Source organism: Syngnathoides biaculeatus, chromosome 11, assembly GCF_019802595.1.
Source record: "Syngnathoides biaculeatus isolate LvHL_M chromosome 11, ASM1980259v1, whole genome shotgun sequence".
Lineage (NCBI taxonomy): Eukaryota > Metazoa > Chordata > Actinopteri > Syngnathiformes > Syngnathidae > Syngnathoides > Syngnathoides biaculeatus.
In genome coordinates this window covers 3,587,617-3,614,292 of record NC_084650.1, presented here as the reverse complement: position 1 = coordinate 3,614,292, position 26,676 = coordinate 3,587,617, and the positions used below count along the sequence as shown (strand labels likewise).

The following is a 26,676-nucleotide window of genomic DNA, read 5'->3' as shown; positions in this document are numbered from 1 at the left end:
TAAGTCTGTCACTTAGTTTATTCATACAGTGAAGAAAATAAGTATATGAACACCCTGCTATATTGCAAGTTCTCCCACTTAGAAATCATGGAGGGATCTGAAATTTTCATCGTAGGTGCATGTCCACTGTGAGAGAGATCATCTAAAAAGAAAAATCCAGAAATCACAATGTATGATTTTTTCAAGGATTTATTTGTGTGATACAGCTGCAAATAAGTATTTGAACACGTGAGAAAACCAATATTAATATTTGACACAGTAGCCTTTGTTTGCAATTACAGAGGTCAAACGTTTCCTGGAGTTGTTCACCAGGTTTGCACAAACTGCAGGAGGGATTTTGGCTCACTCCTCCACACAGACCTTCTCTCGATCAGACAGGTTTCTGGGCTGTCGCTGAGAAACATTGACTTTCAGCTCCTTCCAAAGATTTTCTATTGGGTTTAGGTCTGGAGACTGGCTAGGCCACACCAAAGCCTTGATTTGAAGAGTTTGTTTTCAAAACGAGACATAGGCATTTTTTTCAGATTTACGAAACTCGCGCCAAAATTATCCATTCGGAGCTGGATAATTTTGGCGCCTCTGCCTATGTCTCGTTTTGAAAACAAACTCTTAATTTCGCTCATTACGGTGCCACTCCTTGTTTTTTCTGGCTGTGTGCTCCGGGTCATTGTCATGTTGAAAGACCCAGCCATGACCCATCTTCAATGCTCTGACTGAGGGAAAGAGGTTGTTCCCCCAAATCTCACAATACATGGCTGCGGTCATCCTGTCCTTTTATACAGTGCAGTTGTCCTGTGCCATGTGCAGAAAACACCCCCAAAGCATGATGCTACCACCACCATGCTTCACAGTAGGAATGGTGTTCTTGTGATGGAACTCATCATTCGTCTTCCTCCAAAAATGTTAAGTGGAATTATGACCAAAAAGTTCCATTTTGGTCTCATCTGACCACAAAAATTTCTCCCATGACCCCTCTGTATCATCCAAATGGTCATTGGCAAACTGAAGACAGGCCTTGACATGTGCTAGTTTAAGCAGGGGAACCTTCCATACCATGCATGATTTCAAACCATGACGTCTTAGTGTATTACCAAAAGTCACCTTGGAAACGGTGGTCCCAGCTCATTTCAGGTATTTGACCAAGTCGGGTTGTGTAGTCCTGGGCTGATTCTTCACCTTTCTAAGGATCATTGAGACCCCACGAGGTCATATCTTGCATGAGGCTCCACTCCGATCGAGATTAACCGTTATGTTTAGCTTCTTCCATTTTCTCATGAATGCTCCAACAGTGGTCATTTTTTCACCAAGCTGCTTGGCAATTTCTCTGTAGCCCTTTCCAGCGGTGTGGAGTTGTAAAATTTTGTCTCTGGCGTCTTTGGACAGCTCTTTGGTCTTGGCTGTGTTACAAGTTCGAGTCTTACTGATTGTATGGGGTGCACAGGTGTCTTTATGCAGCTCACGACCTCACACAGGTGTATCTGATTCAGGATAATACATGGAGTGGAATTGGAATTTTAAAGGCGAACTAACAGGTCTTTGAGGTTCAGAATTGTAGCTGATAGATATGTGTTCAAATACTTATTTGCAGCTGTATCACACGAATCATTAAATCATTTTGATTTCTGGATTTTTATTTTTAGATTATCTCTCTCACAGTGGACATGCACCTACGATGAAAATTTAATACCCCTCCATGATTTCTAAGTGGGAGAACTTGCAAGATAGCAGGGTGTTTAAATACTTATTTTCTTCACTGTATGTATCATTTTGCTTTTCCTCCTTCCTCAAAATTAATTGAAAAAATCCATTCCAGCCCCCCGACCCCAAAAAAAAGTTACATGTTTAACAGGGTGCGGATTGGCCAAAGATGAGATCTGTGTATTGCCGATGGACTGCTATTCCTTACGGTTTCCAGATGTCTGTCACAGGTCATTTGAAATTGAATCTAGCTAACTGTGAAAATATATCATTTAAACTTTCATTAGAGATAGATGACTGAAAATTGAGGATTTTAATTCTTTGTCCACAAACGCAATATTAAGCACAATATTGTGTCTGGATTAGTGGTGACTATTCAACATATTCCTACTCTTTACCTCTTGAGTAGGTCGACGAACTCTAAAGATGAGGATGAGCAGACTGTTTGGTAGCAGCTCCCATATGAAGAGGATGGTGCCAAAAGCCAGAAAACCCCGGTCACCAAGCTCATCATGTAGGTCAGCCTGGAAACCAAACACATACAAGACGTTTTATAAATATGATCCAAAGAACCAAAACCTAAGAAACTTACAGCAAATGGCAAATTCAGTACAAGCTATGCAATAAATACCTGGTCAGAGACATTATACCAGTCAAAGTCAAAAGACTCGACGTGGTGGTTCTGAGACAGAACCAGGATGCTGAGGTTGTAGCAAGCTCGGCTGGCAAACAGCAAGATGAGTGTGGCGCCGAGCGCTCCAGTGCGACACACCGTGGTCCCCTGGAAAAAAAAAATTGCATTCAAATGGAAAGAATCTTAGAATTGAGGCCTCCTGGCTCCTGTGCTCTATTGTCATTTGGATACACGCCAAAATTGTGAATTAGAAAACTGTGATATTATTTCAGGCCTGACAGATTATATTAGCCTTTTGCTGATGTATTTATTTATTTATTTTACACATTACAATAAAACAGATAGTCAAAGAAAAAAAAAATTTCCAAAAATTGATAATTTTCTCCCCGTTGTTAACACTGAATGGTCAAATATTTAGGCTGTAATTAATAGAATCATGCTTGTAAAACATAATAGACGACAAAATATTTTATTCATTACATATTTTGAAAATTAATTAGTTATCGGAACTTGATTCTACCAAATATCAGCCAAAAAAAAAAATCCATATTGGTCAGGCCAAAAAAATATTGGACTTATTTCATAGAGGATAATTAATACACACCTGTGATTATTGTTGTATTCTTATTTACATTTGATGGTGGAACATTTGGGATCCAATATCCAGTGAACACCAGATCGATGGCATTAGGCAAGCCAAATATTCTGTATGGCAAAGTTATGTGATTGTTTTCGTTTTATGCTACGTTTGAGTAAACGTCCTCTGGGACTGGTGTTGAAAAACTTGACGCATCATTTTTTTTTTTTTTTTAAGAACTGTCCACACTTTCATTCCAACAGCTTCTTCCCTTTATCAATGAAATTCTTGAAGAGTTGATTTACAATTCCACGACAACATCCTGGCATTTGTCTGCTTTGAGTTCTTGTTGTCACATTCTGCTGGGCCAGTTAGTTTTCGTATTATATACGCTAGACTATCGCAGGACGAGACAATTTAAACTGCAAACTGTACACTCCTTGCAGTCTTGACACCCTTTGCACTGGACTATCTCCCTAATGGGCATGCAAACTGCTCTAGATGCTAGAAGACACTGCATCCATGGTACAACTGTGAGTTTAAAAATAAAAGCTCCCTGTCAAATGACTGTCTACTGTTTTTCATATTCAACATCTATGTCATACTCGGCCTGTTCCAACAACCACAGGCAAATTCCTTGTGTGTAGTTTACATACTTGGCCAGATTCTGATCTGCTGTCTTTTACAAACGGAGTTAAATTGAGCTCAATGCCACCAAACAAAACTTCCATCTCCAAATGTTGTGTTGTCTTCTCATTGTGTAAAATCAAAGCAACAGTAAAAACTAAAAGAAAAACAAAGAAGTGGACTCACCTTGCTGGTTAGGTACGGGCCAGTGGAGTGAGAGTTGCGAGTCAGAAGCAGCAGCGAGTAGGCGAGCAACACCGCTTCCAAGATGAACAACAAGTCGTTGACGAGCACTCGGACCAGGACCAGGGTCCAGGTCTGCTCCCCCGGCCCACCTGCGCTATCACCTGCGCTATCACCGCGGCTTCCGAGAATCGCGCAGGCCAAGTTGACGCAGAAAAAGATGGCATTCAGTATCCCGTACGTCCAGCGGGCGGCGCACCTGAACCAAAAGTACTTCGGATTCTGTATTGATATTTGGGTTTAGTTCACCATTACAACTTTTACTCACAGCCGTTTTTCCACATCTGAGCTGTAAGTCTCTCTGGCTTTAAGTAGCACCTGCAATGCCAGAAAAACAAGACAATCACGTTTGTCATATTTTTGCAAAAACTCAAATTTAACCCATCATCCGTCTTAAAAAAGTAGGTAGACCTTCAAGTCTCACCTGGGTGTAGTACAAGTTGATAAGGCTCAGAGTAAAAAACTGCAAGCAGACAGGGAAGCAGTAGAGCAGCCAGTAGACCATGACGGGGAGGTGATTGGCCTCCAGTGTATTCCGAAAGTAAAACGAAAACAAAGTGGTACGTAGGGCGGCCCATAGCAGGGAGAGAAAGAGAAAGATGCTCTGATAGCTCCATCGTTTGTGTCTGTAGAAATAAAGAAGCCAGAGCTGGGCGTACACGACCAGGAAAAGGCTACCGTAAAGCGCGGCTAAAAGGGCAGTGAAGCCCAGCTGGACTGAAGGGGGCACAGCCGGAACCAGGGGCAGAGGGGCGGGCAGCGTGGAAGCGTTGGGGGGAGGGCCGGCTGTGACTGGTGCTTCCATGAGGGTCGTGGTGCGCTTAAAGGTCCATGACAACGACCCTTTGCTCTTAACTACAATTTAGCAGTGGCAGACCGGTGGACTCCGTCAAGTCTGATAGTTCAAAACAGGAACCTCGAACTCCAAGCAGAAAATAACTGCGTGAAATGAGAACAAAAGACTTCAACAATTTGTTATGCTACTGATTTGACTTATTTTGCATGCAGATCATTTTAGTTAAAAATGTTTTTTAAACTAACAAATCATGTCAATTAATTAGAAAAATGTTGAAAATCTTGTTCACGGTTAAAAAAAAAGTAAGGTTGCCTTTTTAAAGTGCACATTATCTTCTGTATCGCAGTCGCTTTTGAGAACGCGACCGTTTTTGTCATCGTTTCACGGATTCACACATAAATACACCGCTATCCCTAAGCCGGTTAACATTATGGAAATGTGCATGTATATAGTTAAAATCACTAATGCGGAGTAGTACGAAGACCTTGTGATTCCAACAAGGTTGAGGCGTCAAGGCAACATTGACAGCTCTGACTGCCAGGCCGGATATTCGTCGGGGGATAAACAACATGCTAACTTTCATGGGACTAAGATCACCGCCATTGACCTTCCTTTTTACGCGATGTTCATCAATTTCTTACTGTTTCCCCGTCACCCTATGTGGAATTTAAGGTATAAAATGAGGACTGGAGTGGAAGAAATACCTTATTTGACGAGGAAGCTTCGGAGTCCCCGGCAGACTATGTGACGTCATTACTTCCGCGTTACGTCTGTGCGTCATCTGTGATAGGCATACCATCAGTTTTTTGTTTCCAACAACCAATCAGAGATAGTAGGAAATCGCGGTTACTTCAGTTTGTTGTTTACTCCAGCAACGAAAGAAAGTACACGTTAACCAGCGCCGATCCCCATTAAACGGGCAGAAAGTCAATGGGCGCGTGTCTGTAGTGTGTTCCTTCATTCCATTCCATTCCATTCCATTCACTGCTTTCATCTTCAAGATGAACAGTTCGACAACGGCGATGGTGTTGCGGCCCAGAAAGTCGATGCACCGCATTGACGTGGACTCTGAGGAGGAGACCAAGGGAGCAGAAGTGACAGCCGCAGCGAGGAGGAAGTCCACCCGCCTGCGCGAGAGGCCCACGTACACTGTGAGGAGCTCAGCTCAACTTTTCCGCCTCCTGCCTCTTCCTTTTCCCCCTGCGCCGCCGTCGCAGCCGAGAGAAGAAGCAAACTTCACAGTGAGCCACGTAGTTCCTAGCTTAACGTCAACGCTAGCATTGCTAACCGGGAGGAAAGGCAAGCAACGGCGGCGTGCTCGGAAACAACCGGTTGATGTCGATAGAAGCCCTTGCGAGCTTCGCATTGCTGGCTGTGAAGCGTTCAAGCTCGCAAGTGGCTGCGTCATGGTTGGTCTTTTCATTCGCAACACGTTTTTGGCGTGACCGAGATGACTCGTCGCTTTGCGTGCCGTCGCTGCGCCGACACCGCGTTCATTCGATTGGCCCCGCTGACTTTTTGTTGTTGTTACTCAGGAGTCAGAAGAGTCGGACCCCGACACTGTGCAGAGTTGGGGGATGGAAAGACTGCACACTAACGAAGAGGACGAATCGGTGGGGGACACCGATGACATGGTATCTGCAACCCACAAGCACGTCTATCATTTCCATCTATCCACTTTTAAACTCTCCATGTGTCTCTCTCCATCTAGCCACCTTTCTTTCAATCTATCCTAGGCCTGGGTGATGATGGAAAAAAAAATTGATATTGAAGTATGATGATTACATCAATTTCAAAATACATTTACTCCACTACCATAACCCAACTCTAAATATAACTTCAAAGTACCAAATGATAATAAATAAGTGAATTAAGAATATACTGCCTCAGAATAATAGCTAATATTTTTTTTGTTCTTAGGTGTGGTGTGGTGCAGACATTGTGATCATCTCAGATTTAAGAAAAAAGTATTTGAAGGAGAAACTGGCAAACATTATTTTAAGGCGTTTTACCACAGATTTGGAAGTCTATATTTTGTATTCCCTGTCTGGATATGTCACCACACTGTGTGTGGATAGTCATTATTTGAACGTAAATACCACCTGACTTGTCTCATGCTAATTTTTGCTATCCAGTCATTATCGCTTGTATTTACATAAAAGATTTGTGATGTTTTTTGTTGCGTGTGTAGTTTTACAGTTAACTCCAACTAGGGTGTCAATAAACATCTTAAAGTATACTCAGAGAGGGCAGAGTAACATACGTCTCACACTTACTGCAGGCAACACAGGTGGGTTAAGGGTGCTTATACAATGTCGGAACTTGCGTACACGTACCGTGCCATTCAGCACATTCATCGTTTTTTCTTCCGTTCTAATGTTTTTATGATTGTGAAAACCCAAAATCGAAATCGTGATTAAGTTTCATTCACCCTTCTCTAGTGTGTCTGTCTCTCCCTCCAATCTGTATCTCCAAATCCATCAAGCTTTTGAGCTGGCGAGCTGTGTCCAATCCATGTATATCTTATCATCTCTCCTCAAGTCTATCCACCCATGCATCTATAATTGATAAGCGTTTCATATAAAAATACATGCCAAGTGCGACTCAGGTTAAGTCAGGTCAGGATGTTGAGGCCAGAATTCACCACCACTGATGAAAACACAAAATTTTTAGAGCAGGTTTACATGCAAAACCAGTTAAAGGACATCTTTGCCACTTGAAGAATTCAGGTCGTTCAAAGGCTTAAATGTTGCCTCAAAAATGTGAAGTTAGTGCTGGTAAAGCTTTCATGACTCTCCAAGGCATCAGCTAAATCAAGCTTTTTTTGGTGGTGCTCAGTTCCAGTGCAACCCTTTTTATTAGACTTTTGCTAAACTGCGATCTGGGACAGAAAAACTGCTTGCCAGAGGTAATTTGGAAACGATGCTCTATATGCCCATAAAAATTGCAAAGCACAAGATGTGAAATACTAATTGCCTCACATCTGTCCGAATGTTGCCTGAAAGGAAATGGAAATAATGTGTTACCGACAGTGACTGACAGACTGCAGAACATCGCGATGATTATTTTTTTTAAACCTTGGTTATGTCGCTTCTGGAGGAACAGCGCTCAGTTATAGACTGATGACCCCTAAATGGAGATTGTTGACAAAACATTAAGTAGATTGCATCACTCTGTGAGTTGTCTGATTAGGAGGTAGATGTAATAGTAATCAATATATTCTAGTGTTGTTTTTAACTTTGAACACGCACGGGTCTTGTCCCCCCCCCCCCCCCCCATTCTAAACATTGTTGTGTCCTATTTAGGAAGTGAAGCAGTGCAACGTTGTGCTGGACCGTCTCTGTGATAAGGCCGCAAGAAGAGAACCAGAGGAAAACGACGACATGAGCCGCAAAAGTACAAAGCCTGCCTCCCGCATCCCTACTTTCCATAAGCGGCCTGCTGTGGTTAGCGCAGAGCTGCCCGTCTCCAAAAAGGATCCTCCTGTCACTGTACTTCACCCTGCTGACAAAGCTGCAAGTGTTGACGCATCAAAGTCCAAATTTCCTGATGCTCGTGACAAAGCACTCTCCCAGCAATCGATCCGCTCACTCCGAGTCGGCCTTGACGCCCTCACCATCCTGAGCGGCGCAGACCAAGCGGCTACAGGGGCTGCATCCAAAGGCGACATGCTCTCTGAGGGATTGCAGCCCAGTCTGGTGGTAAGCCCCAGGCCTGCCCTAAGAGGAGAGGAGTTGCTCTCACCAGAGGAAAACAAAACCCAACGCACAGAAATTGACAGTACCGCAGGTCACCTTCTGTGTGGGTACCCCCTCTCCCATAATTTGCCTCAGGAAGAAACGCCCTATAAGCCATATATTGCAACCAAGAGAAGTGTTCCTCTTGCAGTGACCAAAGAGCTCACTTGCATACCTGATGTGAGCCAAACAATGGCTATTGTTGACGAAAAACCACCATGGGAGAGTGAAGATCCAAATGTAGCTGAGTCAAAGGACAGGAACTCTTCGTCTGTCATAGATAGCGAGGATGACCTGGCAACGGCTGATTCCCAGCTTGTTGCGGACCCAAATGAGCCGCAAACAGGCAAAATGGACAGTGAGGATGTTGCAACGGAAAAAGCTGAAATCGATCACAAGTCAGCCTGTCCAGCAGTAGCGGAGCAGCCTCTGACAGCTCCTGCGACCAAGACAACAAAGGTGAGTTTACAAGTGTTTGCTAATCATTGCGTCCCGTCATCAGCACGACAAAACATGGAAGGAGCCTGATTCCTGTCTTGGCATACACCATGTTTACTGACGTTTTGAAAAGTCAAAGTTTCCATTTCTACTAAACTTGTCCATTATGAGTAATTGTAGAGAAACATTGTGCTGTACTGTATGTGCTGTTGCAGCTACAGAGTGTGCACCAATAAGTGCAGGTGGTGCCTTTAGACAACTGCATTGCTAAAGCCAAACATTTCGAAATTACTGCTCCCTTCCGTTCAGATTTCGTTCAAGATGCATACAAAAAAATTCGTGCAGGAATATTATCTTCACGTACAAGTCTAAAACATCAATGTTAGTGAAACCTAGTAAAAAGGAACTGCATGGGGTGTCTGTAAACAAATAGTAATTTAGTAACAGCTCATTTTATGAACAAATCTTTTTCAACAGTCCAGTGTCTGACATGCAGTCCCACACAATAAATAGAAGTCAACTACTATACAGCAACCCCCTTTACTTGATACGGTCATGCAGGATGTCACAGGACCCATAAAGTCAAGAAAAGGTTTTCACTAAAATTTGGCAAAACTGTTCCGATAGGGCTACACAAGTATGGCCAAAATAATGACTCTTATTTTGACTGATATTGTAATCACCATTATTAATTGTATTAATAAATTCTGCATGTTTTATTGCATTACTTTTCAGCAAACACATTTTCAGTGCAAAATGAATCTTTAAATAAGAATAAATAATAGATGATTTTAAAAAAATGTGCCCTCAAAAATTTGACTTTAACAAGCGGAGTAAATAGTAAATAATAAAATGAGTAAATATACAATTACAAAGTGTGAATCAAAAATTGCAATTTAATGGAAACAAATACACTTAAATCATAAAAGTTAAAGGCATTAGACTGTGAGCACTGAAAATCCATGACAATGTTGTGAATCGTCAAGAACTGTCATCTCCTTTGATCTGTTTGACTGTTGGTCAGTTGTGCATTGTTGCAAACTTAAAAAAAACTCTACAGTTGTGACTTCCATCTCTCTTGACTCCTGCCGGATTTTTTCAATGTGGTCAGGCCAGCCGAAAAGTGGAAGTCAATGGAGCCACAAAAATGATTGTGAAAAGTGTCTTACTGTGACACCATGCATCTCCGCTAGAATAATAAATAAAAGCTTCATATACAGTGAAGAAAATAAGTATTTGAACACCCTGCTATATTGCAAGTTCTCCCACTTGGAAATCATGGAGGGGTCTGAAATTATCATCATAGGTGCATGTCTACTGAGAGAGAGATAATCTAAAAAGAAAAATCCAGAAATCACAATGTATGATTTTTAACAATTTATTTCTGTGATACAGCTGCAAATAAGTATTTGAACACCTGAGAAAGTCAATGTTAATATTTGGTACAGTAGCCTCTTTTTGCAATTACAGAGGTCAAACGTTTGCTGTAGTTGTTCACCAGGTTTACACACATTGCAGGAGGGATTTTGGCCCACTCCTCCTTACAGATCTTCTCTAGATCAGACAGGTTTCTGGGCTGTCGCTGAGAAACACGGAGTTTCAGCTCCCTCCAAATATTTTCTATTGGGTTTAGGTCTGGAGACTGGCTAGGCCACGCCAGAACCTTGATATGCTTCTTACGGTGCCACTCCTTGTTTTTTCTGGCTGTGTGCTCCGGCTCATTGTCATGTTGAAAGACCCAGCTATGACCCATCTTCAATGCTTTGACTGAAGGAAAGAGGTTGTTCCCCAAAATCTTACAATACATGCCCTTCGGTCATCATCTCCCATGCAGTCGTCCTGTCCCATGTGCAGAAAACACTGCCAAAGCATGATGCTACCACCACCATGCTTCACTGTAGGAATGGTGTTCTTGGGATGGAACTCATCATACATCTTCCTTCAAACACGGTTAGTGGAATTATGACCAAAAAGTTCAATTTTGGTCTCATCTGACCACAAAACCTTCTCCCATGACCCCTCTGTATCATCCAAATGACCATTGGCAAATTTACGACGGGCCTTGACATGTGCTGGTTTAAGCAGGGGAACCTTCCGTGCCATGCATGATTTCAAACCATGACTTCTTGGTGTATTACCAACAGTCACCTTGTAAACGGTGGTCCCAGCTCTTTTCAGGTCATTGACCAAGTCCTGTTGTGTAGTCCTGGGCTGATTCCTCACCTTTCTATGGATCATTGAGACCCGTTCCCCAAAATCTCACAATACACGACTGCAGTCATCCTCTTCTTAATACAGTCATTCGTCCTGTCCCATGTGCGGAAAAACACCCCCAAACCATGATGCTACCACCCCCATGCTTCACAGTAGGGATGGTGTTCTTGGGATTCTACTCATCATTCATCTTCCTCCAAACACAGTTAATGGGGCTCCACTCCGGTTGAGATTGACTGTCATGTTTAGCTTCTTCCATTTTCTAATGGTTGCTGCAACAGTGGACCTTTTTTTACTAGGCTGCTTGGCAATTTCTCAGTAGCCCTTTCCAGCTGTGTGGAGTTGAACAATTTTGTCTCTTGTGTCTTTGGACAGCTCTTTGGCTTTGGCCATGTTACAAGTTTGAGTCTTACTGATTGTATGGGGTGCACAGGTGTCTTTATGCAGCTAACGACCTCACACAGGTGCATCTGATTCAGGATAATACATGGAGTGGAGGTGGATTTTTAAAGGTGGACTAACAGGTCTTTCAGAGTCACAATTGTAGCTGATAGACAGGTGTTCAAATACGTGTTTGCAGCTGTATCACACAAATAATCGTTAAAAAAATCATACATTGTGATTTCAGGATTTTTCTTTTCAGATTAGCTCTCTCACAGTGGACATGCACCTACGATGAAAATTTCAGACCCCTCCATGATTTTTAAGTGGGAGAACTTGCAATATACCAGGGTGTTAAAATACTAATTTTCTTCACTGTTTAACTGCACTGGACATCAAGGGGATTTTTGGCTTAATTTTTTAAGTTGGCCACAGAGTGTGTTATTGGCACGTCTGCAAATGCAACTGTGCGTGCATTTCAAATATTTAAAAAATTCACACAATCAGGTTCATTTAATCGTAGCTATCAAAATTGCAATCATGAGTAAAATTCGATTAATTGAGCAGTCCTGATTCCAACTCATGCAGTGTTTCCTCTAGGTCAGGGGTCGGGAACCTATGGTTCGCGAGCCATACCTGGCTCTTTTGGTGGTTGCATATGGCTCGCGGAGCCCTCATAACATAATAGTGTACATGTGATTTCTGTCATGGTGAGAAGGTTTGTCCTAGTGGTGTTGCCGTACTTTGTTGTGGGTGGTCACGCAAACGACGCAGAGACAGTTTGTCCTAGTGGGGTTGCCGTAGTTTAGGGCAACTTTAGTGTCCACAGGCGCAGTAGGGTGTAATGCCGATTGTATCAGAACAACTATTTATGGAAAAGCTTTTGACGAAGGTCACTCAGAAAAAAGAAAAAGATATGAGGAGTACCAAAGTTTTCAACAAGAATGGACAGGCTTTGTGGAGGGGGAGGGTTCTGCTGTGTGTTGACAATATAGATGGGGAGTAATCCAAAGCATTCGTACTCGACGTCGCCAATAAACATTTTCCCAACTTTGCATAAAGACAAGATAATCAAACGAATAAAAGACATACATTTATCGACACGAACTGTTCACCATTGTACCATCATGATGGCAAATCAAATTTAATTATGTTCAGGATAAACGGATGGAAGTCTCAGCGCCTGAAGCTTAATCTGACTATGTATGAACTCCAAAACCATCAGCATAACCATGCAGCTCTAGCAATCGCATTATTGGTAAGGAGTACTTTTGTCATCAATGGTGAGCAACAGACTAACAATGTTATTTAAAATAATTCAGAGACTTATTGTAGTTTAAAAGTGTTGGTCTTACATAAATGCGCAGATAGACCTGTACTTAGTTTTTAAACTACCGTATGGCTCTTTTGAAATTACATTTTAAAATATTTGGCCTTTATGGCTCTCTCAGTCGAAAAGGTTCCCGACCCCTTATCTAGGTCAAAACTGTACTTTATTTTGTGGTGCTGTGATGTTTGATAAGCAAATTCAAAATCATCAGGTCCAACTAATGTTAATGTCCTATGCTTATTTATTACACATACGTAACAATATAATTTAATCCCTCCGTTGTCTACACCAGTTTTCTTAACCTGGGCCACCAGTATCTCAGCAAACTATGAGCAAGAGGTGGGGGGCACCCTGAACTGGTCACCTTCCAGTCGAAAGGCTCATATAAACAAACTGTTCAAACCCACCAGCCGTTTAGAATCTTCATTTAACCTACCATGCGTGGTTTTGGCATGTAGGATGATATCGGACTACCCAGAGCAGGGGTGTCAAACTCATTTTGTCCCAGGCCACATTGTTTTTACGGTTTCCCTCAGAGTGCCGTTATGACTGTGAAACCATAACAAATTTTAACTGTCTTATCATAATTTACACATGAAATGTATGAACTAGTTTTGGAATCAGAAATTGAGGATAATGGGTTTTTCAGCTGCTGTTTGGTAATACAAAAATGCTTGGAATGTCTCAACATTATCATTAACGATATGACAATTTGAAATTTTGGTACAGATTTGCCCATCCTCAAGCCGTCACCTTATCGTGGTTGAGGGGTTTGTGTGTCCCGACGATCCTAGGAGCTAAGCTGTCTGGGGTTTCATGGCATCCATGGCAAAAAGGTCATAGGTGAGGGACCAGACAAAGTACAACTCCAAAACCCCTATGACGAGTACAAAAATTGGATCTTGGTTGCCCTTGCCCGGATGTAGGTCACTGGGGCGCCCTGTGGAGGCAGGCCAGGAAATGGGGCCTGGGGACCGGGCCTGCACCCATGGGGCTCGGCCGGGCACAGCCCGAAAGGGTAACATGGGTCCCCCTTCCCATGTACCACCTGTAAGAGGGGCCATAGGGTTCAGGTGCAATGTGAGCTGACCTTCACGATCCGATCCCAGGCTACAGAAACTAGCTTTAGGGATCTCTTTAGCAGGGAAGGAGGCCGAGTTGGTGCATGAGGTCGAGAAGTTCCGACTAGAAATAGTCGGACTCGCCTCTACGCACCAATTGGGCTCTGGCACCACTCCTCTTGAGAGGGGTTGGACTCTGTTCCAATCTGGAGTTGCCCACGGTGAGAGAGGTCGAGCAGATGTGAGTATACTTATTGCCCCCCAGCTCGGGGCCTGTACGTTGGGGGTTTACTCTGGTGGATGTGAGGGTAGCCTCCCTACCTCTTCAGGAAGGGGGATGGGTCCTGACTGTTTTTTGTGCTTATACACCAAACGGCAGTTCAGAGTACCCACCCTTTTTGGAGTCCTTAAAGGGAGTGCTGGAGACTGCCCCGTCTGGGGCCTCCATTATTTTGCTGGGGCACTTCAATGCCGTTGTGGGGAATGACAGTGAGACCTGGAAGGGCGTTATTGGTAAGAATTGTCCCCCCTGATCAGAATCTGAGTGGTGATCTGTTACTGGACTTCTGTGCTCATCACGGATTGTCCATAACAAACACCATGTTCAGGCATAAGGGTGTCCACTTATGTACATGGCACCAGGACACCCTAGGCCGCAGTTCAATGATCGACTTTTTGGTCATGTCTTCGGTTGGTGTACACCAACAGTGAGGGATGCTGTCAAGCTGAAGAAGGAGTCCTGTCGGGCATTTTTGGCCTGTGGGGCTCCCGAGGCAGCTGAAAGGTACCGGCTAGCCGACCGGAATGCAGCTTCGTTGGTCGCTGAGGCAAAAACCCAGGCATAGGAGGAGTTCAGTGAGGCCATAGAGAACGACTTCAAGACGGCTTCAAGGAAATTCTGGTCCACCGTCCAGTGTCTCAGGAGGCCGAAGCAGGACACCGTCAACACTATGTATAGTAGGGATGGGGCACTGCTGACCTCAACTCGGAATGTTGTCAGTCGGTGGGGAGAATACTGTGAAGACCTCCTCAATTACACCAACTTGCCTTCCCATGAGAAAGCTGACCCTGGGTGCTCTGAGGCGGGCTCTTCCATCTCTGGGATTGAGGTCTCCGAGGTAGTTAAAAAGCTCCTTGGTGCCAGGGCCCCTGGGGTGGATGAGATTCGTCCAGAGTTCCTAAAGGCATAGGAGGAGTTCAGTGAGGCCATAGAGAACGACTTCAAGACGGCTTCAAGGAAATTCTGGTCCACCGTCCAGTGTCTCAGGAGGCCGAAGCAGGGCACCGTCAACACTATGTATAGTAGGGATGGGGCACTGCTGACCTCAACTCGGAATGTTGTCAGTCGGTGGGGAGAATACTGTGAAGACCTCCTCAATTACACCAACTTGCCTTCCCATGAGAAAGCTGACCCTGGGTGCTCTGAGGCGGGCTCTTCCATCTCTGGGATTGAGGTTTCCGAGGTAGTTAAAAAGCTCCTTGGTGCCAGGGCCCCTGGGGTGGATGAGATTCGTCCAGAGTTCCTAAAGGCTCTGGATGTTGCGGGGGTGTCATGGTTGACATGCCTCTGCAACATCACATGGACATTGGGGACAGTGCCTCTTGATTGGCAGACTGGGGTGGTGGTTCCCCTTTTTAAGAAGGGTGACCGGAGGATGTGTTCTGACTATAGGGGGATCACACTCCTCAGCCTCCCTGGTAAGATCTATTAAGGGCTACTGGAGAAGAGGGTTCGTTGGAAAGTCAAATCTCAGCTTCAGGAAGAGCAATGTGCAGACGTGATTTTTCTCTTTATAGACGGAATATTGTCTTTTTAAATTGCATCAATTAAAAAAATAATAAGAAATCAGTTTTTCTGCAATATTTCATCCGTAACCCGTGCCAGAATCCACACTCGTTCATTTTCTGATCCAACTTTTGCAAGCAAGGCGGAAACGAGGTGGAAGCGAGGCGGAGTTTATTGGTCGAATGTGGAACACCTGCCTGGGCCCGGGCCCATTTGCAACTGAACACAGTGGCGGTGCTCGAGAGGAAAGATGTTTTGCGAGTGAAAGAAATTGGTAGAAATTTCAAAAATAACTTTTGATGGGATTGGATGGAACGAGAAATCATCGATACCGTTGGAAAGAAGGAAGTTACCACTCTGTTAAGCGACTTCATTCGCAAAATCGATCGACCTGGTAAAGCATTGTGCACGTGGAGTCAGGATACTATTGATTATGGATCAAGAGGTTTCAAGGCAGGGGTGTCAAACTCATTTTTTGTTCTGGGCCACATTGTAGGTATTTCACTCAAAGGGCTGTTAAGACTGTAATACCATCAAAATATTTAATTGCTTAATCATTTTAAAATTTTTCTACAGCTTTTAAGATAAATCATGGACGTTGACACACATTATTTGCCTTTGCGAGCCACATAAAATCACGTGCTAGGCCGTATCTGGCCCTCGGGTCTTGAGTTTGACACCTGTGTTTCAAGGCAATGGAAGTTCACACGTAACTACAAAAACACGTCAAACAACAGGTAGCAAACAAAACGAACTTTTCCATAGCTGGTTCATTCGGATTTCAACCCAAGGCCAACAAACCTTACGGACTTCATCCCTTTTGTTTACTTCCACTACTACCGGTATTGAGAGGCAAGATCCACAGAAACAACCAACGCCAGCTGCAGACAGGGTAGTCAATAACGAGGTGAGGGTTCGGAATCAATTACTTTTAAAAATGTTTATTTGTGTTTATTATGTATTTATTTACTGATAACGAAAACAATCGAAAAAAATTTCGAACGGATATGATATACAACGCTATGAAAGCACGCTTGCATGCCATGATGCAACTCTGAATTCAATTTAGTTTCACTTCTAGTGGTTTACTTTGTGTAATTTGTATTTGAATTTGTAATTTTTGGGGGGGTAAAGGTATGCATTTAAATAATGAACGATCATATTGTGTACATTTTGAAAACAGAATAGCATTTATTTATAGATGTGCCCATAACAAACTCCATGTCCGGGCATAAGGGTATCCAGATGTGCACCTGGCACCAGGACACCCTAGCTATTTTATTCATAATCAATTTATAAAACCAGCACATTAAAATTGGTGATCATTCTTTGATCATGCTTACAGCCCCCAGACCTCTGGCTATTTTTCAGTCTTTTTTCATTCAGTCTAATCACATGCCTGGTCATCGGACGCGGACAGAGCTTTTTATTATTGCTGCTTTCGGACAAGTTGTTCGAGTTTGTTGACTACACGTCTAGTTAGCTAGTTAGCTTGTGTTAAAATCTTATTTTCTAAAATCTATTTTATTGTTTTGTGTTGTGTTGTATTGTATTGTGTGTGTGATTAAATTGTCTTAACGCAATACAAGTGCTTTGTTATATTTTGCCTGTTTGACAAATTAGTCCCCCGCAACTATTATTTTTTTAATAGCTCCATACACACCTACCTGACATTAAGAACCCACAAAGCTCTCGTCCTTTGCACCTGTGCAATCCATTTTTCACGACGAACCGGGTGTTTGAGGAAAATCCAGCATTATGACGAGCCTGCATTTTGTCCAACACGATGAAAAAAAAACCAAATAATATTTCGCTGGTACAACAGGTATAAACCAATACATACGCTCGACCCCGGTACTGCAAAAAGTGTTACTTCCTGGGTCTTCTACAACATAAGAGGATTTTCATGGAGGGAGATGGAAAAATCCATATACGACAACATCCTGATGTGTGGTGAAAAAACAGATGGGTCCATTCTAGCTGCCCTTTATTTTTTAAAATTAAAAACATACTAAAATTCACACTTTACGTGCCACTAGACCTTTAACTTGGTCAGTTCAAAATAAAACAGGAGGGCAATCAATTCAAATAGCTACATGTGTCGGGGCCAGTTTATCCAACACTACCCACAATAGCCCTCCGGTAGCCATTGGTAGATCACCCCCACCTCCACATATACATTTTAGATCTGAAATTGCAATGCCATGATGCTACAGTATTTTTGCTCAGCGTGATCATATCGTCAGAATTGCCCACATACTCCTGTGTAAGATTTGCGAATCAACCAACATATAGTGCTATTGTTTTTTTTTTTTCTCGCTCGCTCTCTCTGCACTTTTTTCTGTCCCTCCTCTCAAACCTTCTCCTTGTCCAACTGAATTTCCAATAAATTGGGATGGTTGAAATAAGGTTGGTAACAGTTTAGTACCGATACCATGTGTCACTGTTGAGCTAGTACATGTCTTATTCGATACCTGCCATTGACACTCGCAATCTTTGGTTTAATATTCTTAAAATAACAAAACAATGCAATTCAACACAGGGGCAAAAAAAGTAGTTATGACGTCAAAACCAATTGGCCGTTCAACAACAACAACAAAAGTCAATTATCGGGCGATCTGATCAAGCCGATCACATCAATGTAAAGTCTAACTAACACATCCTGAAGATGTTTCTAATTTTTGTAGCTGAGATGTCAATTTTCACTGGCAGCCCTTGGGTTAAAAAAGGCTTTTTCTCTTTTCTTTTTTGCAGGGATCTGGATGTCGCTACTTTGCCCTCCGCTTCTTGCTTCCAGTGACCCTGCTGCTTCTTGGCATGCATGTTTGGCGTTTTGGCCTTCCCACGTCAGTGGAGCAGCTCGCTGCTCACCTGGAGCTGCACTGGCTGGAGGGCATGAGCCACATCACAGAGCAGTGCAGCAGAGATTGTCGGTGAGGAATTTGCATCTCACATCTTTCTAATAACACTGCCTTTTATATATATTAACCCCCAATCATTTTCTTAGCCGCTTATCCTCACAAGGGTCACGGGAGTGCTGGAGCCTATCCCAGCTGTCAACGGGCAGGAGGCAGGGTACACCCTGAACTGGTTGCCAGCCAATCCCGGGGCGCATGGAGACAGACAACAGTCGCACTCACAATCACACATAGGGGCAATTTAGAGTGTCCAATGAATGCATGTTTTTGGGATGTGGGAGGAAACCGGAGTACCCATAGGACCCACATGCAGGCACGGGGAGAACATGCAAACTCCACACAGGGAGGGCTGCGATCGAACGCTTTCCAGCTGCAACACCGTGCCCCATATATATATTTATATATATATATATATATATATATATATGATAGAGAGAGAGAGAATTTAACACGCCAACATCTTTCCTCACTAAATATACTCTTCAAAAGTGGTATTGATGTTAAAATTTCATCAGAGGTTGGTAACTAACTCATCCATACATACAAAGAAAGTAGAACAAATCAATTGTGTAAAAATTTGAAATGACACAGGGAAAAAGTAATGAACACATGACGAAAGGGAGGTACAAAAGGAGTCTTATCAGTGTTAAAACAGCAATGCAGCCACTTGTCGTTGCCATGGTGGGAGTCAAGACACATCTCATAATAGGTTGATGCCACTTTTTACTCGTGCAGTCAACAATGCTGCAATGCATCACGTGGTGATGTACGCATTGCCCCACCCAGCACGTCTTTGGAGCTTGCCGGGCTCATGTCAGACCAAGTTTCTGCATGGGATGAGCCGTGGAGCTCATCTCTCATGATTGGTCCATTTCAGTCACATACTGTGATGACCTACTCAGCCTAAGTGATGCACTTTTCTGCCATGGGCTCTATCCACCAACACCATGGAAGACCCCATCTCTGAAAAGAAGCATGTCCAAGCTCATTTAAAAATTGCTGAGTAACACTCTGACGAGCCAGTTAAGTACTGGGAGAATTATAGTCTTGTTGGAGTAGAGTAAAATTTAAACTGTTTGGATGTCATAACCACACACAAAACAGTGAAGTTCAGAGGTCAGAAGATGACCGTGTGGTGCTGGTTTTCAGCTAATTGTTTTGGCACATTTCACAGCTCCACACAAGCTCTCACCCTGTAGGCTCAAAATGATCACAGTAAGCAACAATCCCAGAACCACACGGGGGGCAGTGAATAACCTGCAAAGAGCTATGACCGAAATACCAAAGGCTTCCATCCGTAACACATAACGCCACCAGGGACTAAAATCCGACAGTGCCACACCTGTCCCCCTGCTTAAGCCAGTACATGTCCAGGCCCATCTGAAGTTTGCTTGAGAGCATTTGGATGATCCAGTAGAGGATTGAAAGAATGTCATGTCAGGATATGATACCAAAATAGAAGTTTTTGGTAAAAACTCATCTTGTTGTATTTGGAGGAGAAAGAATGCTAAGTTCCATCCAAAGAACACCATATCTACTGTGAAGAATGGGGGTGGAAACATCATGCTTTGGCACTGTTTTTCTGCAGAAGGACAAGGATGACCGACAGGTGTAAAGAAAATAACGAGTGGGTCTGTGAGATTTTGACCGGCTTTGGCACTGTTTTTCTGCAGAAGGACAAGGACGACCGACAGGTGTAAAGAAAATAACGAGTGGGTCTGTGAGATTTTGACCGAAAACCTCCCACCATCAGCAAGGGCATTACGATGAAACGTGACTGGGTCTTGCAGCATGACAATGATCCCAAGCACATCACTCAGGCAATAAAGGAGTAGTATTTCAAGGTACTTGGAGTGGCCTTGCCAGTCTCCAGACCTCAACCCCAAAGAAAATTTTTGGAGAGAGTTAAAAGTTTGTTGCTCAGCGACCTCCCCAAAACATCGCTGCTATGTAGGAGATCTGCTAGGAGGAACGTCCCAAAATATCAGCAACCTGTGAAAACCTTTTGAAGACTTATAGAAAACGTTTGACCGCTGTCATTCCCAACAAAGGGTCTATAGCAAAGTATGGAGATAAACATTTATTGACCAAATATTTATTTTCCACCATAATATCCTATTGTATATTCTTTTTATTATCTTAAATTTAAAACAAACATGTAAGTCTCATTTTGTCTCATAGGTAAGGTATAGTGTGCCTTTGAAAATGATAGGTCTCTCATCTTTTTAAGTGTAAGAACTTGTGCAATTGACGACTGATTAAATACTTCTTTTGCCCCATTGTCTTCAATTACAATGCTTTGTATTTTCAAGCATTTTTAACCAAAGGTTAATTGTTAACATTGGGGTCTTAACATATATGTTGATACCAATGATTTAAATGGCGTTTCCATGTTTAGAGTTCATTTGGTGGAGAGCTTCCCCATGGGTCTGTACCCGTCCAGCCCATCACCGCAGCAGAGTACAGCAGCCAGCTGGCTCAGGCTGCTAGACGAGGCCAACAGCTCGGTCAGCGTCGCCGCTTTTTATGTGTCGCTGAGGAGCAACAAGTCAGCGTTTGTCGACACTAAGGCAAGAAGAGGGCCATGACCTCGTGCGACAGTTGTCCCCACCCACATGTCGTGTCATTACTGCATGTTTACAGGGCAGGAAGGTCTTTGAAAGGCTGAAGCAACTTTCTTCCAAACGTGTGAAGCTCAATATAGCCGTGAATGCTCCTCAGACTAAGACTCAAGACACTAGTGAATTGGCTGCGGCAGGTATAGACAGACCTTGTTTTCCAATTATATTGTACACATGACGTGGCAATGGCGTTTGCAACTTTTCAACTCGATTGGTGATGTAACCACGTTTTTTTTTTTTTTTTTTTTTTTTATATATCAGGTGCCAACATCAGGGAGGTGGACCTGAAGTCCTTGTCTGGAGGCATCTTGCACACAAAGTTGTTGGTGATCGATCAGAAGCATTTCTACTTGGGTAGTGCCAACATGGACTGGCGTTCATTGAGTCAGGTAAAAGGGAGAAGAGCTGAGGAAGGGTTTTGACTCGAGGATAGATAGATGCTGTTTTTAAATAAACGTGGTTCATTTTGATACAAACAGACAAATTATCCATCAAAATTTTTCCAAAGAAAAAAATTCTAAACAAACTTGGAACATGTTTCCTAAAGGTGCTACTTTCTTTTTTCTCCCTGTTACTTATAAGGTCCTTTTTATGACTACAAATGCGTCAGGTTCTTTTTTTTTTGTTTTGTTTTACGTTATCCTTCTTTCTTATTTAAAAAGTATACCATGAATGGCACTGGAGACAGACTCTATGAATGTTTTCAAATGTAAAATCATTATCAGTGGGAAACATTTACCTATGTAAAAACCAAGGCGGCATGAAAAGAATTGCTAAATAGGAACCCCCCGCCCGCTCCCCCACCCAACTACACGCACACACACCTCTTTACTGTTGTTAATCACATTACTTGAAAACGACTCATATCGGAAATGTTTTATCTTTATGTGGGCACTTACTGTGCCCTACATTGGCAGGTCAGTAGTGTTTTTGTACTTGTGGACCTCAGGTGAAAGAAATGGGCGTGGCCGTGGAGGACTGCAGCTGCCTGGCTCAAGACGCCACTCGTATTTTTGATATGTACTGGAGCCTCAGTGGATCTCTGCCACCGTATTGGCCTGCTCGCTTCACAGCCCTGTCCAGCTCCCAGGATCCTCTGCACGTCAACTTTAACGGGGTGGCTGCCAAAGTCTATTTCTCTGTGAGTTCAACTGTAGTTTTTGTTGTTGTTGTTGATCCCTTTAAAAGAGAGTTGAACTTGTCTCTTGAAAGATTTGCGAGTCTTTACCTGCTGGTTGTATCTTCAATAGAGTGCCCCGCCACAGATCTCAGCCCGTGGCCGCTCAGATGATCTAACCACCATCTTGTCTGTCATCAGTGATGCTCAAGAATTCATTTTCATCTCTGTCATGGACTATCTTCCTCTGTCTGAGTTTACCAAGCCGCTGAGGTTACCAACTAGTATCTGGTTCTTTTTTAATTTTAGAATGCATCTCAAATTTCAAATTGGCTGTTTGGACAGATGTCATTGGGACTTAAAACTACTGTATGGACAAGAGTAGACAGCTTCTTAAGTTCTAGACCAGTGCCTTAGATCAGAACTGCCAATCAAATGGGTTTGTGTTCCAATGTGACATTGAATTACAGTATCTCACAAAAGTGAGTACACTCCTCTTATTTTTATCTTTTGTTATTGGGATGTTCAATATTTGTTCTATACACCAATGCCAGCACAAGTATTCATGCTTGAGTACTCACAGAAAGTACAGAGTCTGATACCACTCATACTACTTATCCTCACAAGGGTCATGGAAGTGGTGGAGTCTATCCCGGCTGTCATCAGGCAGGAGGCGGGGTACACACTGAACTGGTTGCCACCCAATTGCAGGGCACATGGAGACAGACAACAGTCGTATTCACAATCACACCTAGGGGCAATTTAGAGTCTCCAAGTAATGCATGTTTTTGGGATGTGGGAGGAAACCGGTTTGAACCCCGGCCCTCAAAACTGTGAGGCCAATGCTCTAACGAGTTGCTCCATTTTTCTGTATCTGCCCTGCAATTGTCTGGCAACTAGTTCAGGGTCTACTCTGCCTCCTGCCCGATGATAGCTGGGTTAGGGTCCAGCACTTCCCTAACCCTTGTGAGGATAAGTGACTTGGAACATGGATGGATGGATGGATTATAAGAAAATGAACTTACTCTGAAGGCATCGTATGTGTCTTGCGGTAATGGCTGCGTCGTTTGGAGCAGTCCATAAAAGTGCGCATAATTTAGTTTCCTTCCAGTTGTTTGTGCGGACAAACCAGTATATTTTTTTCACGTCTGGGGCTCTGTAGATGTCAACTGAAAATGTAGCTGGACAGAAAATGTTTTGGGGAACTGGGCAGACGAGATTAGGGGTCAAAACCACAGCAGAATATTCAGTCTAGATAATTGTTTACAAATAGTACAATAGTCAAATTGTGTATTTGTGGGGGTAGGGGGTGTAATGAGTGGTGTGGTGAGATGGTTTTATCGTATAAAAACACCTGGAAGAATGTGTGTCAATATGTAACCTGTAATATTAGCGGTCCCAGCACAATCATGCATGTTATCTATTTTCCAAGCCCCTTATCCTCACAAGGGTCATGGGATTGCCTATCCCAGCTAACATTGGGCGAAAACCCTATAGCGTGTCTGTGGAACCCTATCCCAAAAGGAGACGCATGGATATCGGCCTTAAGTATGGTGCACCCGACCCATCCCAAAAGGAGACGCACCTGTATCGGCCTTAGGTATGGTACCGGGAACCTTCACGCATACCCGTGTAAATTAGCTGGCAGCAAAGATGCGTGTAATTCATGAAAATGTCCAAATGTCTGTGCCACCATTGTTTCAGCAATGCTTAAATCCTTTAATCGTTGTCTAGTTAATCTAGGGACGTGTACGACTCTTAACATCATACAAGCTATACACTGACTACATTGTAGCAAAGTGTTATTTCTTGCATTGTGGCATGAATAGCTCTTAAAATAAGTTACAAGAATGTTAGGGCTGTACTAACTTTGTGAGATACTGTAAGTTTGTCACACTCATTTCTCTCCACTTTTAGCTCTCAAATAATGATTTACCAATTAGGGCAAGCCTGAGCTGTAACATGCAAAAATACCACACTTATAAGAAGCAATTACAATATTGGCTGCACTGGGACAACCTTCAAATTCTGCCACTCAAATTGGAACACATCAAGGTAACATAACTATCGACTCCACATTGAAACTTATCTTTGTCTCAGGTTCTGGCCCGCCATTGACTCAGCCCTGCGTGCTGCAGCCTGCTCTCGAAGTGTGAAAATCCGCCTTCTGGTCAGCTGCTGGGAGCATTCGCCCGCCGCCATGTTCACCTTCCTTCAGTCTCTGCTCGTTCTCAACAGGCCGCCAATGAAATGTGACATTGAAGTGGTATGTAATTGAATGAAATCGCCTCAATGATTTGGCAAACACAAGTGTGAAGTGTTTGTGGTTTCTTTGCAGAAAATATTCACAGTGCCTTCAACAGCAGAGCAGATGATGATCCCCTTTGCACGAGTCAACCATGCTAAGTACATGGTCACCGACAGAGTTCTCTATATTGGTCAGTGTCTTACTCCTACTCTTGATACAGGCATTCCAGTACTGACATGTTCCATGCGCACAGGCACATCCAACTGGTCTGAGAACTATTTCACCAAGACCGCCGGAGTGGGATTGGTGGTGAACCAGACTGACTCCCAGGTCAAACAAGGCCAGTGGACTTTGCAGAGTCAGGCAGAGGAGCTTTTCCTCCGAGACTGGAGGTCTCACTACGCCAGCTCGCTCTCTGCTGGTGACGTCAGAGTTTGTCCTCGCATACCACATTGAATTATTGACGACCATCTCGCGTTTGGATCTGTACAATTTTTTTTGGGGGGAAGGGTGTAATTTGTATATGTTCAGCATTTTTTCCCCCTTGATGGTTCAGTATTAAAGTTCAAACATGGCTAAAAGTACCACAGCTTATTGCTGGAAATCCAGAATATGAAATTTTAACAAGACTCATTTGTGTTTAACAAATAAGGAAAAAAAAATTCCTGGTGATAATCTGACAAATTGGATTACGTAGAGACGTATGCAAGCTGTAAAACCCCTTACCGTATTGTTTGTAATTTTATGGTTATCTTGTATTTCCCTCTTGGCGCAACAGTAGTTCACTTGAGTTTTTTCCTCGAAGGTGGCAAGCAAGCCAAGGACACCTCACTTTGGCTTGTAGACTGACTCACGGGCTTTCACAGGCAGTAAAGAGAGGCCTGCATAAGGGGGAAGTCTGTGGTGGTTCCAGCCCAATTTTAGGGAGATCACACAAGATTGGATTGCTTTATTTTTCTGGGGGGGCAGGCTTGTTAGGTCATGTCATATCCATTTGGTTGATGAGGGCTGCGTGCAGGTCAAAAACTTGAGTAAGACGGTCATGACCCAAAAACATGCAACAGGAATTGGACACTCAAAATTGCCCCTAGGTGTGATTGTGAGTGCAGCTGTCTGTCTCTATGTGCCCTGCGATTGGCTGGCAACCAGTTCAGGGTGTACTTCGCCTCCTGCTCGTTGACACCTGGGATAAGCTCTAGCACTCCCGTGACCCTTGTGAAGATAAGGGGCTAAGAAAATGGATGGATGGAAAAAATAAACCTGTCCTGTTCCATAATGGAGAATTTGTATGCCTTTGTGCTGTAGAAAAGTTTTGCTGTGCAACAAGAGACCCAAAAACGGTCATGAACCATGTTAAGAGCTTGTCATGGGCGAGATGAGTGTGTCCAATGAGTACTAAGTGTGGGGTGAAGAGACCGAGACTCCTGCAGGCCCAGCCCAAATGGCCATCAGATCAACAGAGAAAAGGAGGGGAGGGGCTGGAGCACTTCCCACCCTACATCTTATGATGACCCCACCTCCCTTCCAAACCAACCATTGTCCAGTGACCAGAACAGGGCCAGAAGGTGAGGCAAACTTAGGTGAGAGGCGGTGCCACCCACAATTCTCAAGTCAGCTGGGGGGGCCCCACAGCGCAAGGGAGAGAAGGGCGACAACTATGGCAGCCCATCCCAGGAGAGGGAAAAGGACGACACAGTTCCAGGATGCAGCTGCACGGCCCCTAACCACCCATCCGGAGACCAAAACGAAGCCCTTAGAGAGGGGCCAGCGAGGCACCTCCCCGGCACCCAGGGATGGTGAACAGCAGACGCTTTGGCGAGTGCAGTGTGAAAAGGCCTTTTCAAGTATCTTAAATATTAAAATATTCCCAAGATAGCGTTGTCAACAAATATGCTCCTGCAAGTGGGTCCTCTCCAAAGAGGCGACTAGAGGAAAGGGTGTTCTTACGCAAATAGGGACAAAGTGGATACAAAACTGGGTCAAGCAGAAGTCGATGTCAGAGGAGTCTTGACTAAACCAAGATGTTTTTTTTTTGATGAAATTATGTACTAAGTCTGCTCCCTTTGCAGAATTGACATTGTTAACACACTTATCTATATACATTTTAGATCTTGCATGTCTCATGAGGATTAGTTCCTATAAACAGAAATATCTCTTGTTTTTTGTTCTGCTTGCCGTAACGGGAGCACTGACTGCCGCAAAAAAATTACTTGTTTTACACACTTGGCCATTAAAGCTGATTCTGATTAT

At 43.4% G+C, this 26,676-nt stretch overlaps 2 protein-coding genes across 6 annotated transcripts in view; one reads left to right on the top strand and one right to left on the bottom strand.

The window, feature by feature from the left end:
• gpr137 (G protein-coupled receptor 137) overlaps positions 1-5,632 on the bottom strand; it is a 7,851-nt gene extending 2,219 nt beyond the window's left edge. Inside the window, exons 1-7 of one of the 4 annotated variants that reach the window (XM_061834053.1) lie at positions 5,426-5,632; positions 5,280-5,356; positions 4,204-4,405; positions 4,048-4,097; positions 3,723-3,978; positions 2,330-2,479; positions 2,097-2,222 (exon numbers count right to left, since the gene is read on the bottom strand). In XM_061834053.1, coding sequence (XP_061690037.1) covers positions 2,097-2,222; positions 2,330-2,479; positions 3,723-3,978; positions 4,048-4,097; positions 4,204-4,405; positions 5,280-5,356; positions 5,426-5,632 — 1,068 coding nt within the window. The other 3 variants (XM_061834055.1, XM_061834056.1, XM_061834057.1) reach the window with 3 other exon arrangements.
• pld7 (phospholipase D family, member 7) lies at positions 5,593-26,676 on the top strand. 2 transcript variants are annotated; one of them, XM_061834048.1, is made up of 12 exons: positions 5,593-5,726; positions 6,111-6,209; positions 7,881-8,771; positions 18,277-18,455; positions 20,839-21,010; positions 21,084-21,198; positions 21,323-21,450; positions 22,011-22,202; positions 22,312-22,451; positions 24,279-24,444; positions 24,517-24,616; positions 24,680-26,674. In XM_061834048.1, the coding sequence occupies exons 1-12, from the start codon at positions 5,598-5,600 to the stop codon at positions 24,880-24,882; spliced, it is 2,514 nt and encodes an 837-aa protein (XP_061690032.1). In that variant the 5' UTR covers positions 5,593-5,597; the 3' UTR covers positions 24,883-26,674. The 2 variants fall into 2 exon arrangements, with proteins under 2 accessions (XP_061690032.1, XP_061690034.1); XM_061834050.1 differs by having other exon boundaries at positions 5,605-5,816; positions 24,680-26,676.